Source organism: Pelophylax lessonae (genome assembly GCF_965119305.1).
Source record: "Pelophylax lessonae genome assembly, chromosome: 2".
NCBI classification, from domain to species: Eukaryota; Metazoa; Chordata; class Amphibia; order Anura; family Ranidae; genus Pelophylax; species Pelophylax lessonae.
Window position 1 is genome coordinate 370,292,025 of NC_138769.1, and position 23,455 is coordinate 370,315,479.

General features: G+C 44.3%; 1 protein-coding gene across 1 annotated transcript; it reads right to left on the minus strand.

The window, feature by feature from the left end:
* Positions 1-2,886: 2,886 nt before the first annotated feature.
* Positions 2,887-22,999, minus strand: TMEM234 (transmembrane protein 234). Its single transcript, XM_082247230.1, has 4 exons — positions 22,696-22,999; positions 17,499-17,565; positions 15,592-15,684; positions 2,887-2,983 (listed from the first exon to the last, which is right to left on the minus strand). The coding sequence occupies exons 1-4, from the start codon at positions 22,951-22,953 to the stop codon at positions 2,913-2,915; spliced, it is 489 nt and encodes a 162-aa protein (XP_082103356.1). The 5' UTR covers positions 22,954-22,999; the 3' UTR covers positions 2,887-2,912.
* Between the last annotated feature and the right edge of the window lie 456 nt (positions 23,000-23,455).

Below are 23,455 nucleotides of genomic sequence, written 5' to 3' on the forward strand. Positions count from 1 at the left end.
GTCTCCAGACCTAAACCCTATTGAGCATCTGTGGGGCATCCTCAAACGGAAGGTGGAGGAGCGCAGTGGCTCTAACATCCACCAGCTCCAGGATGTCATCATGGAGGAGTAGATGAGGACTCCAGTGGCAACCTGTGAAGCTTTGGTGAACTCCGTGCCCAAGAGGGTTTAGGCAGTGTTGGAAAAAAATAGTGGCCACACAAAATATTGACAATTTGGACATTTTCACTTAGGGGTGTACTCACTTTTGTTGCCTGCAGTTTAGACAGCAAATTTACACTGTTATACAAGCTGTACACTCCCTACTTTACATTGTAGCAAAGTGTCATTTCTTCAGTGTTGTCATAAATATAATAAAATATTTACAAAAATGTGAGGGGTGTACTCACTTTTGTGAGATACTGTACGATCTTTATGTTACGTACATTAGTGCTGAAGATAAGCGGACTTTTGTGTTATATCTTCTGGAAAATAGGGCCAGTTCCGTGTTGCTGAAAGTGCTGTTTGTTTGCTTTAAAAGAAAAAATAAACACATTTATTTAAGACAGCTTTGCATGTGGTCCCGTGGGGCTATACCCCTGAACTTTACTACATAATTATATCTAAATTATTTATAAGTGCACCATAACATTATGACCACTCACCTAATATTGGATAGGTCTCCATTTGCTGCCAAAACAGCCCCATCGAGGCATGGACTCCACTAGTCAAAGCATTGCACTGCCTCCCCTGGCTTGCCTGCTTCCCATAGTGCATCCTGGTGTCATCTCTTCCCGAGGTAAGTGATGTACACACACCCGGCCATCCACAAGAAGTAAAAGAAAATAGGATTCATCAGAGTAGGCCACCTTCTTCCATTGCTCCATGGTCCAGTTCTGATGCTTACGTGCTCATTGTAGGCGCTTTTGGCTTTGGACACCGGTCAGCATGAGCACCCTGACTGGTCTGCAGCTTCACTGCAAACTGCAATACACTGTGTGATCTGACATTGTTCTCCAGGAACCAGCAATTTTTTCAGCAATATGCTCTACATTAGTTATTCTATTGGAGTGGACTACATGGGCCAGCATTTGTTCCCTGTGTGCATTGATGAACCTTGGCTGCTCATGACCCCGTTTGCTGGTTTACCTTCCTTGGACCACTTTTGGTAGATCCTGACCACTGCAGCCTGAGAACATCCCACAAGAGCCGCAGTTTTAGATGTTCTGAGCCAGTCGTCTAGTCAGTGGTCATAATGTTAAGACTGATCGGTGTATAAGTGTGTGGTAGGTTATAAGAATTAAATAATAAACCCAACAATATCCTTTCTTTATCAGATTTTTAAATAAATCCTCATTGTCAAAATTATTTTTCTGTATCTAAATATTTTTGTTCTTGAAGAGTAACTTCAGTCTATTGTAGTGAGTACTCCTTTTAAATTATTATTCTAATGTTTGTGTGAAAGTAATCTGAATGAAATTTTTATATATTACATACTTATGGTCACTCTTTAAGGATTGTCTCTACATCATGTAGTGCTATCAGTACTCCTCCTACATGCCTGCTGAGAAAAATCAGCTACAGAACAAGCAACAAAGAGAATTTATTGTAATAAATACAAGCAAACTGTCAGACCTGGAATGAGATATTACAATAATTAAACACAATTACTTTGTAGCAATACTAAATAGAAAATATGGTGTGCATGTACTGTATATTAGGCACATGTAGCCACTCCATGTGTACATATTGTATATTGTACATTTGCACAGTATATAAATACAAAACTATACATAGAAAAAAGTATACAGCTATATACATTAGGCTGATATACAGTATTAGGCATACAGTTTTAGTGGAAATCTGTACATGGAGAAATACTGGCACTGCTAAACTTCTTCCTAAAATGCTAAACTTGTTCCAAGCCAGTGATACAAAAAGTATTAGGATTCTAACTAGGATTCTAAGGGAGCATATATGGCAGCCATAGGCGTGCACACAGGGTGTGCCAGGTGTGCCCAGGCACACCCTAATCACCCTGTGCAGCACAGATTCCCCTACTGCCCAGGCTCCCCTCCCCCTTCCCCCGGCAGCTATGCCTTCTTCCCTTCTCTCCTCTCCCGCCAGCTGTTGCTGTGGGGAAGTTTTCGGATAAGTGGAGAAAGGGGGCGGTAAATATATTATTTACCAGCACATTCCCTTTCTGAATGAACATTGTGAGTGATCAGTAGTGTGTGTTTGAGCTTTGATGTGCACACTCTAATGCAATAGGCTGTGCACACCTATGATGGCAGCTCATATTTCTACACGACGGGTTTCCTTTATACTAAATATCAATTATACATGCTAGTACAAAAAACTTTGGTTGATCAGAGATAAAATCTTAAAGTTCCATACATATTTTATAGAATGTACATTGAAACTTGCATGTTCAGTTCAGGTAAGGCCTCATGCACACAGGATGTTTCTTTTTTCCTCCCTGGTCGCCTTTGCCCCTGGCAGAAAAAAAAGCAGCCAAAAAAATGCGCTAAAGCCACATTTTGCAAATATATTTATTAATTTATTTTGGCCATTGAAATTAATGAATGCACGAGCGCTAAATGCGCCTAGTCTTTAGGCGCGTCTACAGGCATTTAGGCACGTGAAACATTTTTTCTTCCCAAACGCTCCTCTACTGAACATGTAGGTAATTTTTTTTTCATCCTCTGAATGCTGCTTTTCTAATACACCTGTAAACATTTATGTGGGCGTGGCCACATAGTAGTGCGTTTAAAGACTGAGAAAAAAAAAAAAATCAACCCCTTTAAAAAGTGGTGTTTTTTTGCACCCTGTGTGCATGAGGCTCAAGGTGTCTTTTCTTTCCTTCAAATTATTTTTTTTATCCCACTGTGAACCATGTTTCAAGTGTTATTTTTAGTCTCCGGTAACTGTACTCAGTCATTCACAGAACTTGCCACACAGATTGAAATCCCAGAAATCGTGATAAGCAGCCCAAGCACAGCTCCTGCAAAAAAAAAAAAAAAAAGACCATAGCAAAGTATTATAAATCTTAAATATAATCAAGAATATAAAATAACAGATATGCAGAATAACTGAATATTTAACACTCTGTGACTTAAGTGCCTCACTATACAGTAAACAGTATCTATATAGTGAGGCACTGTCCAGCAGCACTGTGGACAATGTACATAGGTTTCTCACCTACACATGGTGAGGGGCTTAGGGGGGTTAATATTGAGACAGAGAAAACAAATGTGTTCTCAGAATCTTAAATAGGAGCTTCAGCCAGGTTCAAAAAAATTAAAAGTCAGCAGCTACAAATATTGATGCTGCTGACTTTTATTAAACAGAAACTCACCTGTCCAGGGATCCAGTGGTATCCTCACCTGGGCAGGTTCCTATACATTCTTTGGGTCCCTGGCACCAGCATGTTAACTGTGAAAAGCCAGCTGTGACTCTTTGCAGCTTTGCAGCCAGCTGTGAATGGTTCCGCAGCCTTCTGGGACCGGTGATGTAATCCACATCTTACCTAGTAGACATATAACCAGGTGGTTTCCAAAAGGGGATTCACTGTGTTAAATGTTCTACTGTTGTTTCTTTGAGTTCTAACTACTATGTATTTTCTTGTTGGTGCAGTACAATCTAAGATGGGTGTTTTGTTAGTGGTGGAGGCTCTGTTGGGGTAGTGGGACCTGAAAGACAAAGGTTAACACGGCCTCCACCCACTAACTCACTCACTGCCCAGGAGATCACCAATAACTTTGAACATAAGATTGAAAAGATTTGTGAGGAGATTACCGCTGTACAAATACCTTCTCTACCTTCACCTTCTCCACTTAACACTCCATATCCAGGTACAATCATGACTTCCCTCATTCAACCCCGCCACTATAGACAAGGTTACTAAACTTTTTTCTAACGTCCACCTAACCACTTGCCCCCGGGACCCTGTTCCCTCGCAAAAGCTACGGTCACCCTCTGGCTCTATTTTACACTCTCTAACTCACATCTTCAATCTCTCCCTCTCTTCAGGCATCTTTTCTAACTCTCTAAAACACGGAGTCAAACACAAGGCCCGTGGGCAAAATCCGGCCCTCCAGGCCATTTAATGCGGCTCCCACACCCAGGGCTTTTTTCAGCCAAAATGTGCCGGGAATCTGCTCCACCATCGCCGCCTCCTGCCCTCCACTCCCTGCTCACCACTGTCACTTGTAAACACATAAGCCTTCTTTTGGGGGCTGTGGAGGGAGATGTGTGCAAAAGTGGGAGATGGGAAAGAGTGGTGCAGAGGTCAGAGCCGAAGAGGGGTAGAAGTGAGATGTGGACATCCTGTGAAAGAGTTGAACCCTGCACATTGTGCAAAGCACACCCCTAAACCCTGCACTTTATAGGTTGCGCACTTCTCAACCCTGCACTCGGTACATAGCACACCCCTAAACCTTGCACTTGGATTTGCAGCACACCCCTGAACCCTGCACCCCTGAAATTTGCACTATGTACGTAGCGCACCCCTGAACTTTGCACTATCTGTGTAGCACACCCCTGAACCCTCACTCTGTGTGCAAGGCACCCCCGGACTCCACAATAAATGCACTCCTGGTATTTATTGCCCCTTTAAGATCTTCCCACTGCTAGTACAATTTGGCCACACACACACACACACACACACACTATTCCATGCAGTTCGGCTGGGGAGGGGGGTTGAGTTCCTGCCCCCCTAATATGTGAGAAACAAAGCCCTGGATAAATTTATATAGTCTTACAGAAACAACTGATTCTTTTAAAAGGCAACCATAATGCTGATGAGGTCCTCAATGAAACGGGGTTTGACACCCCTGTTTTAAAACATGCACTAATCATCCCCATACTTAAAAAGCCCTCAATAGACCCCACCAATATTAACCTACGCCCCGCTCTATCTCCTTGCTCCGCTTTTTATCCAAACTCCTTAAACGTCTGGTTTACAGCCACCTTAACGATCACTTCACAGACCCCTTCAGTCTGGATTTCGCCCTCAACACTCCTCGGAAGCTGCTCTCTTAAAACTCACAAATGAAATTCAATGAACACTATTCTGTACTCCTACTCCTGGACCTCTCTGCTGTCTTAGACACAGTGGACCTCCCACTCCTCCTCAAAAAAACTCCACGTCTTGTCAGGGTACCAGGAAACCAGACCACACGGGGATGCAGGTAAAATAAAATAAACAATATGGTGTATAAAACACCTTTCTCCTGCACTCAAAATCCAAGCTCCCCGACCACGGGAATCACATATGGTGCCTCAGATGGCTAAGATCTTGCTGCCCTAAAGGACTAGGGTAGTCCAATAGTACTTAAAAGATGTATAAAACAGCACTACTAGGCATATAAATAATCAAATGAGATTAGTAAAATATAAAGTGCATCAGTGACAACCTCTAAGATCAGCTGCGCTGTGTTTTTTACCTTGTGAGCAGCAGCTGCAGGTGACACTATTTATTATATATTTAGTGCAGGTTTTAATACACGTAATTTTACAGTCCAATAGTACTGCAAACAAAAAAACACAAAGAAGGGCGCTGTCAGGGAATCCCTGTGAGACGTCTGGGGCATGGCCGTGCGCATGTGCAGGCTATTCCCAGAAGAATGGCTAATGGGCGTGGCGCCAGACGGGCTATTTAAAGGGAGTTCAATCCTGTTTCCTTTGCTGACTGATCTTCAGCTGTTCCCTGTGACCTGATGATACCTGTATGCTTCCCTGTTGCTGACCTGGCGTGTTCTGGACTTGGATTCTGCTTCTGCCTTGGCTTTATTAATGAAACATAAAAATGGCTACTCACAAACAAAAGGTGAAAAAAGATCATATCAGACTCAAGTGGCTCTGAGGAAGATGCAAAGCCTCGAAACGCGTCAGCCGTCATCCAAACAGGACCATGGACAATTGTATGGACTACTCCTGATACTCAAGCAATTGAGTCGGATATGATCTTTTTTCACCTTTGTTTGTGAGTAGCCATTTTTATGTTTTATTAATAAAGCCAAATATTGAGGATAATGCGCTAGGTCGGTGCGCCCTTCTTTGTGTTTTTTGTTTAAAATAAAATAAAGCAGTTTATTGGAGCAAACAACAATAAACACACAGCAAGAGTGAAGAAGTGGGAGCAGGAACAAGCTGGGGTCAACTCCATAAGTGGGTAGCCATCCAAGCCGGGATCGAGTCCAGAAGCGGGTAGTCTGCAGATGCCAGGTCGTCTGCCAAAGCTGGGTCGAGAGCCAGGAGAGTCATCAGCCAAGACAGGTCATACATGGAGGAACACAGATAACAGAAGACTGCTAGCAGAGATGCAACTTGGAGCACAAACACAAGGGCAAGGACTGCAACCCATCAGGTGATAGATATACAGTGGGTACGGAAAGTATTCAGACCCCCTTAAATTTTTCACTCTTTGTTATATTGCAGCCATTTGCTAAAATCATTTAAGTTCATTCTTCTTCCTCATGAATGTACACATAGCACCCCATACTGACAGAAAAACACAGAATTGTTGACATTATTGCAGATTTATTAAAAAAGAAAAACTGAAATATCACATGGTCCTAAGTATTCAGACCCTTTGCTGTGACACTCATATATTTAACTCAGGTGCTTTCCATTTCTTCTGATCATCCTTGAGATGGTTCTACACCTTCATTTGAGTCCAGCTGTGTTTGATTATACTGATTGGACTTGATTAGGAAAGCCACACACCTGTCTATATAAGACCTTCCAGATCCCAATGCATGTCAGAGCAAATGAGAATCATGAGGTCAAAGGAACTGCCTGAAGAGCTCAGAGACAGAATTGTGGCAAGGCACAGATCTGGCCAAGGTTACAAAAAGATTTCTGCTGCACTTAAGGTTCCTAAGAGCACAGTGGCCTCCATAATCCTCAAATGGAAGATGTTTGGGATGACCAGAACCCTTCCTAGAGCTGGCCGTCCGGCCAAACTGAGCTATCGGGGGAGAAGAGCCTTGGTGAGAGAGGTAAAGAAGAACCCAAAGATCACTGTGGCTGAGTTCCAGAGATGCAGTCAGGAGATGGGAGAAAGTTGTAGAAAGTCAACCATCACTGCAGCCCTCCACCAGTCGGGGCTTTATGGCAGAGTGGCCCGACGGAAGCCTCTCCTCAGTGTAAGACACATGAAAGCCCGCATGGAGTTTGCTAAAAAAACACCTGAAGGACTCCAAGATGGTGAGAAATAAGATTCTCTGGTCTGATGAGACCAAAATAGAACTTTTTGGCCTTAATTCTAAGCGGTATGTGTGGAGAAAACCAGGCACTGCTCATCCCCTGTCCAATACAGTCCCAACAGTGAAGCATGGTGGTGGCAGCATCATGCTGTGGGGGTGTTTTTCAGCTGCAGGGACAGGACGACTGGTTGCAATCGAGGGAAAGATGAATGCGGCCAAGTACAGGGATATCCTGGACAAAAACCTTCTCCAGAGTGCTCTGGACCTCAGACTGGGCCGAAGGTTTACCTTCCAACAAGACAATGACCCTAAGCACACAGCTAAAATAACGAAGGAGTGGCTTCACAACAACTCCGTGACTGTTCTTGAATGGCCCAGCCAGAGCCCTGACTTAAACCCAATTGAGCATCTCTGGAGAGACCTAAAAATGGCTGTCCACCAACGTTTACCATCCAACCTGACAGAACTGGAGAGGATCTGCAAGGAGGAATGGCAGAGGATCCCCAAATCCAGGTGTGAAAGACTTGTTGCATCTTTCCCAAAAAGACTCCTGGCTGTATTAGATCAAAAGGGGGCTTCTACTAAATACTGAGCAAAGGGTCTGAATACTTAGGACCATGTGATATTTCAGTTTTTCTTTTTTAATAAATCTGCAACAATGTCAACAATTCTGTGTTTTTCTGTCAGTATGGGGTGCTATGTGTACATTCATGAGGAAGAAGAATGAACTTAAATGATTTTAGCAAATGGCTGCAATATAACAAAGAGTGAAAAATTTAAGGGGGTCTGAATACTTTCCGTACCCACTGTAGTCAGATGTTCAGCATCATCACAGTGCGACGCCCAGGCAGATGATGCAATCAGATTCTATAAGATGCAGCAGTCTGCACATGTCAAAGATGGCTGCCAACAGGAGGGCAAGGTAAGACCTTGACAGTACCCTCCCCTAAATGACCCCTCCCCCGCGGAGCAAAAAACGGTTTCTGAGGAAAGAGAGCATGGAAAGCGCAGAGAAGGGCGGGAGCATGAACATCAGTGGAGGGAACCCAGGAGTTGTCCTCAGGACCATAACCCTTCCAGTGCACTAGGTATTGAACCTGACCTTGGAACAGAGGAAAATCCAAGATGCTGCTAACCTCATACTCCTCATGATTGCCCACAGGAATGGGATGAGGGCGAGGACGTGAAGTATAGTGATTGCAAACCAGTGGCTTCAAAAGTGACACGTGAAAGACATTGGAGATACGCATGCCAGGGGACAAGACCAAGGGAATAGGCCACTGGGTTCTCCTCACAGAGAATGAGAAAAGACCCAGCAAAACGGGGTGCCAGATTTGGAGTGGGCACCCTAAAGTTGAGATTACTGGTGGACAACCACACCCTCTCCCTGACCTGGTACGAAGGAGCAGATAAATGTCTCTGGTCTGCCTGGAGCTTCTGACGCAGAAAAGACTCTTGAATCTGCACCCAAGAGGAACAGATGGCACAAAGATGATCCTCCACAACTGGAATATCCTGTGCCGAGAACAACACTGGCAACACAGCGGGTTGTAACTCATAATTGGCCATGAAGGGAGACATTCCAGAAGAGGAGTTGATGGCAGAGTTCCTGGCAAACTCCGCCCAGGGTAGCAGATCAACCCAATTATCCTGATGGTCAGAGATATAGCAGCAGGGAGAAATTGTCCAGAGCTTGGTTGGAGCGCTCAGCGGCACCATTGAACTGCGGATGGTAGGTCAAGGAGAGTCGACTACCCCACTGGGAGCAAAAGACCCGCCAGAACCTGGAGAAAAACTGGCTCCCATGGTCTGAGACAATCTCCTTAGGCAACCTGTGCAAACGGAAGACCTCCGTAGCAAACAACGAGGCAAGCTCCTGAGCGGTAGGCAGCCACTTAAGTGGAACACAGTGGCACATTTTGGAGAACCGGTCGGCAACCATGAGAATAACCGTGTAACCTCAAGACGCGGGAAGTTCCACAATAAAATACATGGCCAGGTGAGACCAGGGAGGCTCCCTGTTAGGAAAGGGATGCAGTAGGCCCAAGGGAAGGTGCTGAGGAGATTTGTTCTGGGCAGACAAATCAGTGCAGAGAGATGGCCACCAGAACGGACGGAAAATAGCCTAGGACATCTGGTTCTTACCAGGATGACCGGCAGTTTTGGAATTGTGGTATGTGCACAACAGTCTGATGCGCAATCCCTCAGGTACAAAACATTTGCCAGCAGGTCTCTCAGTGGAAGCACAAGGTTGGGCAGCCAAGATCTGTTCCCCAAGAGGAGAGGTTAAGTTGGTACGGATGGCAGCCAGGATATGATTTGAGGGTATGACCGGTGTTGCCATGGAGTCCTCCCTGAACAACTAAGAATAATGGTGAGACAATCAACCTTAACATTCTTGGAGCTGGGCAAATAAGAGACCACATAGTTAAAACGAGACAAGAACAAGGCCCATCTGGCCTGATGGGGTGTGAGCTTCTTGGCCTCTGAGAGATACGTCAGATTCTTATGATCAGTGAGAATGAGAACTGGAACCACAGAACCTTCAAGCAAGTGTCTCCACTCTTTGACAGCCAGGATAATGGCCAAGAGCTCTCTTTCTCCAATCTCGTAATTGCATTCAGCTGGAGATTTTTGGAGTAGAACCCACAAGGAAGTAAGGGTCCATCAGGGTTCCAACGCTGAGACAGGAGGGCACCTGCTCCCATCTCAGACGCATCCACCTCTAGGACAAGGGGCAAACCAGGTTTGGGATGAGACAGAATGGGAGCCAAAGCGAAAGCAGACTTTAGGGCCTCGAAAACTTGTATGGCAGCAGGCATCCAATTGTGGGAATCGCTGCCCTTCTTGGTCAGATTAGAGACAAGTTTGGCCAAAGAGGAAAAGTTCCTGAAAAATTTCCGATAGTAGCTGGCAAACATAAGGAAATGTTGAATGGAGCGGAGACCACTGGGACGAGGCCATTGTAGAACACCTGCAACCTTCTGAGGGCTCATGGAGGACCCTTCAGCAGAAATGATGCAGCCCAAGAAGGCAACCTGAGACAGGTGGAATTCACATTTCTCAAGCTTATAGAAAAGTCCATTCTCACATAACCATTGCAGCACCCGTCTGACATCCAGGTAGTGCGATTTAATGGAGTCAGAGTAAATCAAGATGTCATCCAAATAGACTACCACGCATTGCTGCAACATATCAGGAAAGACATCAATGATGAACTCCTGGAAGACAGCGGGCGCATTGAACAAGTCAAAGGGCATCACCAGAGATTCTTAATGGCCGGTCCTGGTATTAAACGCGGTCTTCCACTCGTCAACCTCTTTGATCCTTACAAGGTCATACATGGCCCTTAGGTCAAGCTTGGTAAAGACCATTGCTCCCTTGAGGCGGTCGAACAATTCAGTAATCAACAGAATTGGGTATGCATTCTTCCGTAATGCCATTGAGGCCCATATAAACAATACAAGATCTCAACTCACCCCCCTTTACTTTAGGAAGAAAAAACCGGCACCTGCTGGAGAAGTGGACTTGTGAATGTGCCCCTGGGCAAGCGCATCTGCAACATACTCCTCCATGGCCTTATTCTCCGCAACCGAGAGAGGATAAACCCTGCCATGAGGGGGAATGGCACCAGATTTCAAGTCTATGGCACAATCGTACGGACGATGATGAGGAAGAGTACCAGCGCCCACCTTGTCAAACACATCTCGATACTCACGATATTCAGTAGGCAACACTAAATCCGAGGAGGTACAAAGTACCTTAACAGGCCCATGGATACAAACAGCACCACACTGTGGAGACCAAGAGAAGATTTCGACCGACTGCCAATCAAAGGTCGGATTGTGTTTCTGAAGCCAAGGGTACCCCAAAACAACGGAGCAGTGTGGGGACAAAATAACCTGGAAACAGGTCAACTCCCTGTGAACAGCCCCTATCGCTATATCAACTGAAACAGTCTAGTGGGTAACCTGTGCCAGTTGCAGGGGTCTGCCATCAACTGCCTCGATAACTAGTAGAGAAATACGAGGCTGCAAGGGTATGGAATTCGCAGTAGCAAATGTACGGTCAATAAAATTAAGCCCCAGCACTGGAGTCTACCAACGCCTGAGTAACCACCGAACCTGCTGCCCAGGGGCGGACAACTGTGATTAGCGGTTTATCTTTACAGGAAACTGAGGATGAGGAAATTCCACCTAAGGTCTGCCCCCCGACAGGGTCTTCGTCACAATCGTTTTCTGGACGGGTCAGACAAGATTTCAAAAAAAGGCCACCAAGACCGCAATACAGGCACCAGCTCTCCCTCTTCCTAAAGGCCTGCTCAGCCTCAGAAAGGAGAGTGAACCCCAGCTGCATGGGTTCACATGCAGAGGCCCCATCCCCAGGAGGCGTGGGAGGAAAGGGACGAATGGGTGGGAAAGAAAATGTAGAAGCCAATCTCCTCCGCAGGCACTCCATAAATGATGGTCTCTCCCTGAGCCTAGTATCAATCTAAATCAGGAAGGAAATGAGAGCCTCGAGCTCGTCAGGGAAATCCTTGGCCGCAATCTCATCCTTCAGTGCATCGGAGAAACCATGACAGAAGCTACCAGAGCCTCAATATTTTAGTCCACCTCTGCTGCCAGGGTACGAAATTCGATGGCATACTCGGCAACGGTTCGTGTACCCTGTTGAATGGACAGGAGCAGCTTAGCAGCAGAGGCAGAGCAAGCAGGCACATCTAATACCATACGAAAGGAGACAACAAAACTCGGGTAATTGAGTATCACATGAATATCGTTCTCCCATAAGGGATTCGCCCAGGCCAAGGCCTTGTCCGAGAGCAACGTGATTAGGAAGCCCACCTAGGACCTGTCAGAGGGAAACGCCTGAGGAACCATCTCATAATAAATGCCCACTTGGTTCAGGAAGCCACAAAACTCTCTCAGTTCATCCCCATAGCGCTGCGGGAGGGGGGCTGAACCAGTCATCCCTCTGGTAACAGCGACTCCAGCTGCATCTGCAGGAGTGGCAACAGGAGCAGCAGCAGGTGCAACAACAGGAGGAACCATCAGCCTAGCAGCACCAGAAGCGAGGTGCACTATGCGTGCAAGCAATGTCTGAAACGCCTGAGCGAACTGACCCAAAAGGTGATCTTGTTGATTGAGCCTGGTAACCAGCATGGGGAGCGTTGGAGCACCCGCGTCGTCATGATTCATGGCCCTTGTGTACTGTCAGGGTGCCAGACCACACGGGGATGCAGGTAAAATAAAGCAGTTTATTGGAGCAAACAATAAACGCACAGCAAGAGTGAGGAAGTGGGAGCAGGAACAAGCCAGGGTCAAGTCCAGAAGTGGGTAGTCACCCAAGCCGGGGTCAAGTCCAGAAGCGGGTAGTTTGCAGATGCCGGGTCGTCTGCTGATGCACCACCACCTACTCCAAAACTTGCTTCCATTCCTTCTTTAAACGATAATGTAAGTCATGGTGCCCCTAGAGCAGGAATAGAGGGGAAATCTTCCAATGGGCACACTAGTTATGATGACACAGATGACAACCAGGAATTCCCTCATTTTGGAGGGTTTCCTTTCACTTCTTGTTTTGGTTATAGAACAGCAAATTATACAGAAAATTCCACAATGGGATATAGATGGCAAAAACACTGACAGGGGTTATAATCCTTCCTTACTCTGTCCAAAACGAAAAAAAAAAATTTTCAGTAAGGTAAGTGCCACAGTCTTCCATAGGGCTTTGCCTGTATGAACTTTTGAAAGGTAGATGGCCCTGGGGACTTGAGAAACAAGACAGCAAGAGGTTGCACCTCACAAAAGTATAAATCATACACGTTGCTAACATGAAGGATATAAAAGCAACCGTCATGCCCATCGTTCAGGAATTCACAATCCCAAAAGGTGGAAGCCAGACTTTATAACAGGTCTGCTAAAATCAATATATTTTCCCAGGAGACAGAGGCTTTGTTTAATGCCTAATTAAGACAGTACAGTTCGGGAAAGTGAAGTAAACTAACCAACAGGTATAAAACCTCAGAAAAAAAGTCCCTCTAAATATATCAAGTTAACCGAATAAAACCCTGGAAGAATCATGACGCTCCTTCTGCAGAAAGTAATCCTAAGGGCCTATTTACACTAGTAACTGCACCAGAGATGTATAGTAACGAAGTAGAACTACTTAAGTACTGTACTTAAGTACCGAAATGCGGTATCTGTACTTTCCTAGAGTAGAATTTTTTTCTCCTACTTCTACTTCACTACATTTTTTCGATGATTTCGATACTTCTACTCCAATATTTTTTTTTTGTGCTGCATAGTTACTTTTTACTTTTAAAAAAATTACCACTGCCAGAACAGTAGATGGCAGGTTTCATGAAGCTCAAAAAAATGTGTATAATGTCATTTGTAAATCAGCGCATACGAAAATAAAGGCTGTGTATAATAAAAGCTGCTATACCAAATCTTTCCAATAAAAAGAAAATATGAAACAAACAAATAAATGGTGCTACAGCGCTTAAAGTGCATCAATAAACTACTAACAAACACAGGTTAATCATTTGAATAAATCATTTGAAATAATAAAAAACAATATGATGTTCAAACTTTTGACTTCTTTCTTTAATAACTACATAACACAGTACTTGTACTTCTACTTTCAGTACTTGAGTAGAATTTTTTTTTCAAAACTACTGGTACTTTTTACTTTTAGTACTTAAGTAGCAAATTTTTTGAAAAAACTACTTGCAATACTTAAGTAAAAAAAATGTTGAATACTTTAGTACTTCTACTTAAGTAACTTTTTCTGCGAGCACTTCCACTTCTACTCAAGTCACTTTTTGATCAAGCACTTGTACTTTTACTCAAGTAGAAATTTCGAGTACTTTATACAAGTCTGAACTGCACATCTACTGTGCACTTTTTACTTGGACAGAGGTTAGGATGTCAGAGACCCTATCTGCTACTCAGATTAGTAAGTTAGTAAGAGAGTTCTTGCAGAAAAATGAAGAGGTTTTTAGACTTATCTGGCCAAACTAATGTAATTTATTGTGAAATTGCGACTAAGCCTAATGTCAAAGTAAACTTAAGACCTAATTGGTTACCTCAGGCTCACAGAAAAGCCATATCAGAAAAGGTGCAGGAAATATTAGCCCTTGGGGGCAAAGAGGAATCTACCTATTTTGACAGGTACCCGTTCCCATTTCTAGCTGACTTTGCCGCGGTGAACTCGTCCGGAAGTTCGGCCCCCCTCCTCCTTCCCCTGCCGCCGGGTCATTCCCAAGGCGCAGCCTGCTTCCCCCATGCGCAGTGAGGAAAAAGCTGTGAAGCTGCAAGGGCTTCACTACCACATTCCCTTACCCAAGATGACGGGGACAGCACCCGAGAGCCAAATGAAAAATCAGCTCAGGTAAAGACACCGCTGGATTTGTGGGCAGATAAGAGTCCCAATATTAAAAGTCAGCAGCTAAAGTAATTTTAGCTGCTGCCTTTTTTTTTCTGAAGGAGCCTGGAGCCCCGCTTTAACAGAAATGTTGGGTTTATTAGAAAGGTTGGGATCCCACATGGATCTTACTAAAGGTCATTAACAGATTCTATGAACAGACAGGACAAAGGAAAAGATGGCTTTTGTGACACCATATGAGATGCGCCCCTCCCTTTTGTCTTACATAGGGCCCTAGCTTTGTTCCAAAAAACAATGGACAGTATTCTTAGGCAACAAAAAGCATATGCTTCTGCATATTTGGATCATGTTGTCGTTTTTAGGCTAGCTATACATACATAGATTTCTCCATCCACCATAAACAACAAGGATGGTGTAATCTCTGCCGCAAACTATTGTATGAAAGCAGCTACGACACCCACAGCTACTTGAAAACCCTCACAGTTACTGCATCTGCATCTAACTCTAAATTCCATTCGTAAGGCCAAGTTAACAGCCAAAAAATGCACGAAAGGCTTTAAAGAAGTCCAGTATTTCGAATTCAAATTGGGTTTCATTGAACAGAGCAGGTAAGTATAAACCTGTTTATAAACCCAATAAAAAAAAAAAGAAAACAATCACTTTAAGAGCCGGTTCACACTACTCCGACTCAAAGTCGCCCAGACTTCAGGTGACTTTGATGTCGCCCGTGCAACACGACTTCATCGTGGCTTGCAAACGACTTCTCATAATAGAAGTCAATGCAAGTCGCTCAAACTTCGCCCAAAAATAGTGCAGGAACCCTTTTCTAAGTCGGAGCGACTTGAGTTGCTCTGATTAGAACGGTTCCATTGCACAGCATGGAGCGCTACTTGTCCAGCGACCAGTCGCCTGACAAGTCGGAGCAGTGTGAACCGGCTCTAAAAACTTTGGTAGTAATGGTATTTTCTTTCATTGACCAATTTAGTTTACGGGATACTAAACTCCACTGACTTACCTTTCCCACCAATGTCCTCTCCCAAGATCCATCCAGTCACTACTGTGAAAACCAGTGCAAGAGAGTTACACACTGGGACAGCCAAGGACAGTTCTACGGAAAAAAAAAGAAAATAAAAAAAAAAAAAAAAAAAAAAGAAATGAGAATGGATCAATATGTTATTTAAGAAAACTTGAGAAATTTGTGGGCTTCCAATGATAACCTCCTCAAAATGCTTTGCTGCTATGCTGATCCAAAAGGTATACAGATCCACAGTTCTAGCTTCACTTGCTGTTGCTATAATCTCTTATTAACCTTACCATGTTATTGTAAAATAAAAAAATAATAAAAATCTCCAGTTTTTATTTAACTATCAATACCTGCTTTTCCTGCTAAAAATGTTCCAGCACTTCCAGGTTATAAGGCAAATACCTTTTGCACCAGGTTTGCCAACCGCACTTCTGTAATGTCAGCCTGTTGTATGGCCCTTTGACCGTGACTAAAAGTAACCACAAGTTCTACACACATTACTGGCAGGATCCACAGTTGTAACTATGGGTTTAGTGGCTGCAAAGAATCTGCAGCACTGTTGTAACAATGGATGAAAAAGTGAAAGCAAGTATTTTAAATGTGCAAATTGTTTAGGATAAGCAGTGTTTTATCAAACTAAACTTAGCCAGTTAGGGTTTACATCTATTTTAGCTTGGTAGACAGACAAGTAGCATTTTGGGATGTCAGCAATGACAACCTCCACATTCCTCGCATTAAAGTGTAACTCCACTTTTGTTGAGAAAAAAAACAACATTCCCCTCTAGGTGATATTTGTACATTACAGGGATTTTAACAAACGTTGTTGCAGATTCCTACCTTTTGTTATTCTGAAAAACATCATTGTGTGCCTGTCTGTGCCCATGTGCAGAAGTGGGTCTAATGGGAGTGGTTTCTTAATTATTAACCAGGTGCAGCACCTGTAAAGCTCTTATGAGGAAAATTGCAGGGTCTGCATCCCTTTAGATGTGATTTCCAATTGAGAGTATCTCACTAAAAATTACATTTTTGTTGCAGGGGATGCCTGAAATGTGACTTGTATCTTAGGGCAGATTTCTGGGAAAGCCAATGAGCCAATCACACAAGCAGGAATTGACATATCTGTGGGGGGGGTGTTCTGTACACATTCTTTACAAAACACCTTCAGGTAGCCATATTGCATTTCACAGAAAATTATAGAGCTGCAGATTGAAACGGAAAAGTAATTTTTAATAACATTCAACTGCAATATGACTTGTGTCGAAATTGTATATGCTATGTGTATATATATATATATATTTTTTTTTTTTTTGCTTTTTTTTTCCATGAAAGTGGAGTTACACTTTAAAGTTTTCCTTTAAAGCGGTTGTAAACCCTATATAAAAAAAAAAAAAAAAAAAAAAACCTGCAAGACAAAGGCATAATGAGCTAGTATGCATCGCATACTAGCCCATTATGTTTAACTTACCTTAAAACGAAGCCCCGACACGGACCCCCGGACATCGATGCGGGCGCTGCCATGATCCCTCGTCGTCTCTTCCGGGTTCGGCGGCTCCGGCGCGCTGATTGGCCGGAAGAGACGGCTCCAGCGCGCTGATTGGCCGGAGCCGCGATGACGTCACTCCCGCGCATGCGCGTGGGAGTGATTTTTCCGGCAAGCTCCCGGCAAGTTAATTGAAGGTCCCCCCGGACCTTCAGAGCGCATGCGCCGCTCGCGCGAGCGGCTGCATGCACTGTAAATATCTCCTAAACCGTGCCGGTTTAGGAGATATTATTTGTACCTACAGGTAAGCCTTATTATAGGCTTACCTGTAGGTAAAAGTGTCAAAAAGCGGGATACAACCGCTTTAAAGGAAATAAGCAAATCCTATAACAGTACATATTAAAACATGAGCACATACCTGTTGATGCCAATGTAAGGTAAAAAAACACTGAACCACTCTGGTTAAGAAGAAAGGGTATGATATACTGAAAAAGAAAAGATGGAAACACTAAGGTCAATTCACAACTACAATGCACCTTTTATTTGCCATGATTACTTTCATTTATGTGAATCCTGTATATCCCGTCTTTTTTTCTGTGGGTGGTTTGCAGATGCTTGGCAGGTAGATCTGAGCCACGTGTCTTAATCAGAGATGTATAGTAACTAAGTAGAACTACTTCACTACTGTACTTAAGTACTGAAAGGCGGTATCTGTACTTTCCTAGAGTAGATTTTTTTTCTCCTACTTCCACTTTTACTTCACTACATTTTTTCAATGATTTCAATACTTCTACTCCGATATTTTTTTTTTGTGCTGCATAGTTACTCGTTACTATTATAAAAATTACCACTGCCAGAACAGTAGATGGCAGGTTTCATGAAGCTCAAAACATGTGTATTATCAGCGCATACGAAAATAAATGCTACTGTATGTATAAATAAAAGCTGCATTTGAAATAATAAAAAACAATATGATGTTCAAACTTTTGACTTCTTTCTTGAATAACTACATAACACAGTAGTTGTACTCTTACTTTCAGTACTTGAGTAGCAATTTTTTTTTTCAAAACTACTGGTACTTTTACTTTCAGTACTTGAGTAGCAAAATTTTTTAAAAAACTACTTACAATACTTAAGTACAAAAAATGTTGAATACTTTAGTACTTCTACTCAAGTCACTTTTTGATTGAGCACTTCCACTTCTACTCAAGTCACTTTTTGATCGAGCACTTGTACTTTTACTCAAGTATGGGTTTCGAGTACTTTATACAACTCTGGTCTTAATTCATGCCTTGCAGCTTGTGGGGTTGGGGTGTTGTGGTAAACTCGAATGCCATCTGCTTTGGCTACCTACTATTAAGCTAGAGTATTTAAGATCAGGGCTTTTTTCCAGCTGGAACTTGGTGGAACTCAGTTCACCACCTCTGGCTCAGGCCCTCTGCTCCCTGCTCACCACTATCACTTGTAAACATAGAGATCCGGCTTCTGTATTTACCAGTGATAGCTTGCTTTCCAGCTGCTCCCACAGATCTAATCTCCTAAGCTTCTCACCCTGAGTGCATGGAACAAGGGAGATGCAGGTGCCCGGGTGCATTGCCAATTCTGACACCCCCACTGGATGATCTCCCTGCAAAGTGAGGAGCCACCTACAGTTTGAGGGATGGTACTAGAGCCGGCTCTGGGCTTTAGCCTAACACAGCACTCCGCACTCTGTACGTAATGCACTCGTTATTTATTGCCCCTTTGAGATCTTCCCACTGTTAGTGAAATTTTACCACGCCCACTATTTTATGAGGCCTGGTGGGTGTGTGTGTGTGTGTGTGATCCATAACCACATGTAAAATAAAAAGTCTTACCTTTAGTTATAATTTTAAGATCTGTAATTGATGCTCTCAAACTCAAGCGGAACCGTGCATCACTGGCTTCAGCTATTTTTTTTATTTGGAATAGATGGAGGGGTAGAACCAAAAGGCACCAAGATGGCAATAAAAACCTGACATACAGTATGTACTAAGCTCCTTTACTGTAAAGCCTGTGTTTAGTTAATTTAGGATGGTACTTTGAATGAGGTTCTTACTTTAAATAAAAAGTATCCCCTGTGCTGGTAGCTGTTGTCTTAGTTGAAATCTTCAGTCCTCTGCCCCCCTTCCACTAATTTAGTAATCTGCCAGTGTTGCATTGGTTAACAGTACCTGTACCTGTCCTCCATTCATAGAATCTGTACTATATCTTCCTTCAACAACAAAATTATCTATGAATGGAGGAGGCTGACCTTTTCTTTGCCCATCCAGCCTCCATTTTTAGAAACCGTATTATAACTTCCATCAACAAAAAAATGATCTATGATTAGGGGAGGCAGACTATTCGTCCACCCATCCTCTATTCATAGAAGCTGTACTATAGCTGTCAATTAATGAAATGCAATCTAAAAATGGGGGAGGCAGACCTTTCATTCATCCAACCACCTGTCCTCCATTCATAGAAGCTGTACTATAGCTGCCATCATTGAAATGTGATCTATGAATAGGGGAGGCAGACCTTTCACTCATTCACCCACCCACCCATCCTCTATTCTTAGAGGCTGTACTATAACATCCATCAAAGAAAAATGATCTACACTGAACAAAATTATAAAACACAACACTTGTTTTTGCCCCCATTTTTCATGAGCTGAACTCAAAGATCTAAGAAAACCAGCATTCATCCATGAAGAGAACATCTCTCCAAATTGCCAGATGCCATAGAATGTGAGCATTTGCTCACTCAAGTCAGTTATGATGATGAACTGCACTCAGGTCGAGACCCCGATGAGGATGACAAGCATGCAGATGAGCTTCCCTGAGACGGTTTCTGACAGTTTGTGCAGAAATTCTTTGGTTATGCAAACCGATTATTGCAGCAGCTGTCCGGGTGGCTGGTTTAAGACGATCTTGGAGGTAAAGATACTGGATGTGGAGGTCCTGGGCTGGTGTGGTTATACGTAGTCTGCAGTTGTGAGGCCGGTTGGATGTACTGCTAAAATCTCTGAAATAGCTTATGGTAGAGAAATTAACATTCAATTCATGGGCAACATCTCTGGTGGACATGCCAATTGCACGCTTCCTCAAAACGTGCGACATCTGTGATATTGTGCTGTGTGATAAAACTGCACATTTTAGAATGGCCTTTTATTGTGGCCAGCCTTAAGCCCCGTACACACGATAAGATTATCGAACGATCTGTCGTCCATTTTTTGTGGCATGCTAGTCTGATGTGGAAAGTGAAGAGGTTATTTTCATACGAATTTTCCCGTACAACAGAATTCTACTTCAGAAGTGATGTCATGTGCTGGATTGCTTTGTATGTGTTCTTTCATCTCTGAGCATGCCTAGTCTTGCTCTTAAGATTTTTTTCCCTCGAAATCTGTACTAATGAGACGAAAATCAGACGTTGTTTTGACGGACGACAAAAATGATATAGCCTGCACATCAGGATTTTGTCAGCCGAAAAGTCAGTCGGCTGTCGAAAGCACCATACTAACAATCCGAAAATCGACAGATCGGTCGTCTGAAGAATTTTCCCTACAGATTTTCTTATCGTGTGTACGGGCCTTAAGACACACCTGTGTAAAAATCATGCTGTCAAATCAGCATATTGATTTGCAACACCTATGAGGTGGATGGATTATCTCGGCACAGGAGAAGAGCTCACTAACACAGATTTAGACAGATTTGTGAACAATATTTGAGAGAAATAGTCCTTTTGTTTGATTGTTGGCCGTAAATTGTCGGCCAACATCCGATCTGCCGATTGTCGGCTTGTTAGTATGATGCTTCCGACAACCAACTGCGAATTTTCGGGCGAAAAAAATCTGGTGTGCAGGCTATAAAATTTTTGTTGGCCAACAAAGAACGTCCGATTGTTCCTCAGTCAGTACAGATTTTGGCAGACAAAAATCAGATGAGCAAGACTGGGCATGCTCAGAGAAGAAAAAACACAGGGAAAGTCAACCATCACATGACATCACTTCTGAAGTTGGTTTTTGTTGGCCAACAAAAGTCCAGTGCAAGTCTAGAGCACATTTCAACCAACAAACAACACTGGACAAAAGACGGCCGATCGGTTGGCCAACAATCTGTGCGTGTGTACGGGGCTTTAGATCTTCGAGTTCAGCTCATGAAAAATGGGGGCAGTGTTGCGTTTAGAATTTTGTTCAGTGTATGAATGGAGGAGGTAGACCTCTCATTCCTCCATCATCCATAGAAGTTTTACTATAGCTGCCTTCACTAAAAATCGATCTAGGAATGGGGGGGAGGCAGACCTTTCACTCATCCATCTATCCTTCATTTATAAAGTGTTTTTCATTGTTGGAAGCAATAGGACAACTTTTTATGGATGGAGGACAGAGCAGAAAGGGTGGGCATATGTAGTATTTAGCACCCCTGACTGGTCCCTATGACAAGTTCAGTGGCTTGTATTACCCCCCCCCCCCCCAAGCCGGAAGATTACTGCTGTGGGGGTAAGGGGGGCAGGGGACCAAAGTAGTAAATGATGAGTGCAGTTGGCTGTACATCTGTTATGGATCACAGGAGCAGGGGCAGACTGGCAACTTTCGGCCCAGGGGGCAAGTATGTACAAACCAGAGGCTCAGAGTGCAGTGACTCGGCCCCGCTATCCCTCTTCTTGTCCTCCTCCTGACCCCCATTCCAGGCTGAAGCTCTGCTCCAGGTACTCTCTGCTCACCGGCTGAATCCGAGTTCCCAACCTTGCCAGCTGGGGGTGGTTAGGGGGAGCTGGTACAGCTGAGTTGGGGCTGGCCAGGGGAGGAGAGTCTCCAGTGGGACATGGAATCGGCCTCTGCTCAGACGCAGTTTACACCATCCATGCTGGGTGGAGGCCTGCGCTCTGTCCTAGTCTTCATCCCGCACTCAGTAGGTCAGTGGCAGAAACGTTTTACTTCTCTTCACCTGGAATCCTTTAGGCATGTCTGTGGCAGAAGTGGTGCAGTCTTTTTACAGGACATCAGAGCGGCCCAGGGGGCAATTGCCCCCCTTCCCCAGTCCTCCCATGCACAGGAGTGCAGTTCGTTCTGCACTCCTGTGACCTGTTTTCAGCAGATCGCGGGCTGAAGTCCGCTCTCTGCTGTTACAGATGTTGGTCCAGGCACTGCGTCATCATGACCATGGAGTCTGGATCTGCCAGTTGCCTGGCCCAACACCTCTTATCGAGCCACTGAGAGCCTGAGCCGGCTGCCGCCTCCCCCCCCCCCCCCACCCCTCCACAGCCCAGCGCTCCAATGAGCGAGGAGGGCAGAGCGGAGAGCTGTGACTGACAGTCAGCAGCTCTCTGCTCAGGGAGCTGTCAGAACCGAGCGATCGGCGGTGTTTGATTGCTCTGTTCTCAATGCAGAGGCGCCAGGGGACAGATGCTGCGCCCAACTAGGTAAGTATAAATTCAGGGAATAATGCCAAACCCATATTTCTCTTTTAAGATTTGACAAAAAAACCTGGAAGCTGATTAGTTACTATGCAGCGTTGCACCAGACTGTACACTCTCCAGTTTTAGTAAATCATCCCCAATGTGTGAGTTTGGCTAGTAAGGACATAGAAAAGAGCTTTTCCTCTCCTCTTGCTCACCCTGTAATTGGAGATAAGGAACTTGGCCTCACACAGCAGCCTCCACAATGTCCTGTCTTCTCTCACTCTCTCTACCCCCTCTGCTCCCTTTCGCAGGAATGGATTAGTGACTCCCCACAGTAGTGCCACCAGCAGAAGCGAGCACACATCGATTACTGCCATAGACATGACAGCCAACAACTCCACTTCTCCGACACACCAGACACAGCGCTCTACACACACTTCCTGACTCTCAGCACTTCCGCTACTTGGAACCATAGAGAGCAGAGTTCCTGTACTCTATTGTTCCGACTTCCGGCCTTCTTTTACACGCGCTGCAGCTGATCGCAATATGGTGGGTAAAAGGGCTCAGAGACCGGGTAGTGGGGGTTCTGTATTATGGCGGTAGCATAACTGATAGCCCGGAAGAAAACACAGCCATCGTTTTCTCTGTAGCTGGAAATCCTGTGATGGATGGCTGTAGGCCAGCACCCTTTTAATTGTGTGTTGTTTTAGCAGGAGGCTCTGGAAAGCGAACAGATATGCTACATACATGTGAACATTCCTAGTGGGGAGCCCAGGGGGACTGGAGAAAATAAGTTCCAGCAACGCCCTTAGTGTTTTTCCTTACCATCTTTTTCAGTATAGTTCAATAACTTAAAGTGGAGTTCCACTCAAAAGTGGAACTTCCTCTTATGTCTCCCCCCCCCCCCCCCGTGCCACATTTGGCACCTTTTCAGGGCGGATCATGTACCTGTTTTCGTCCCCACTTCCGTAGGAC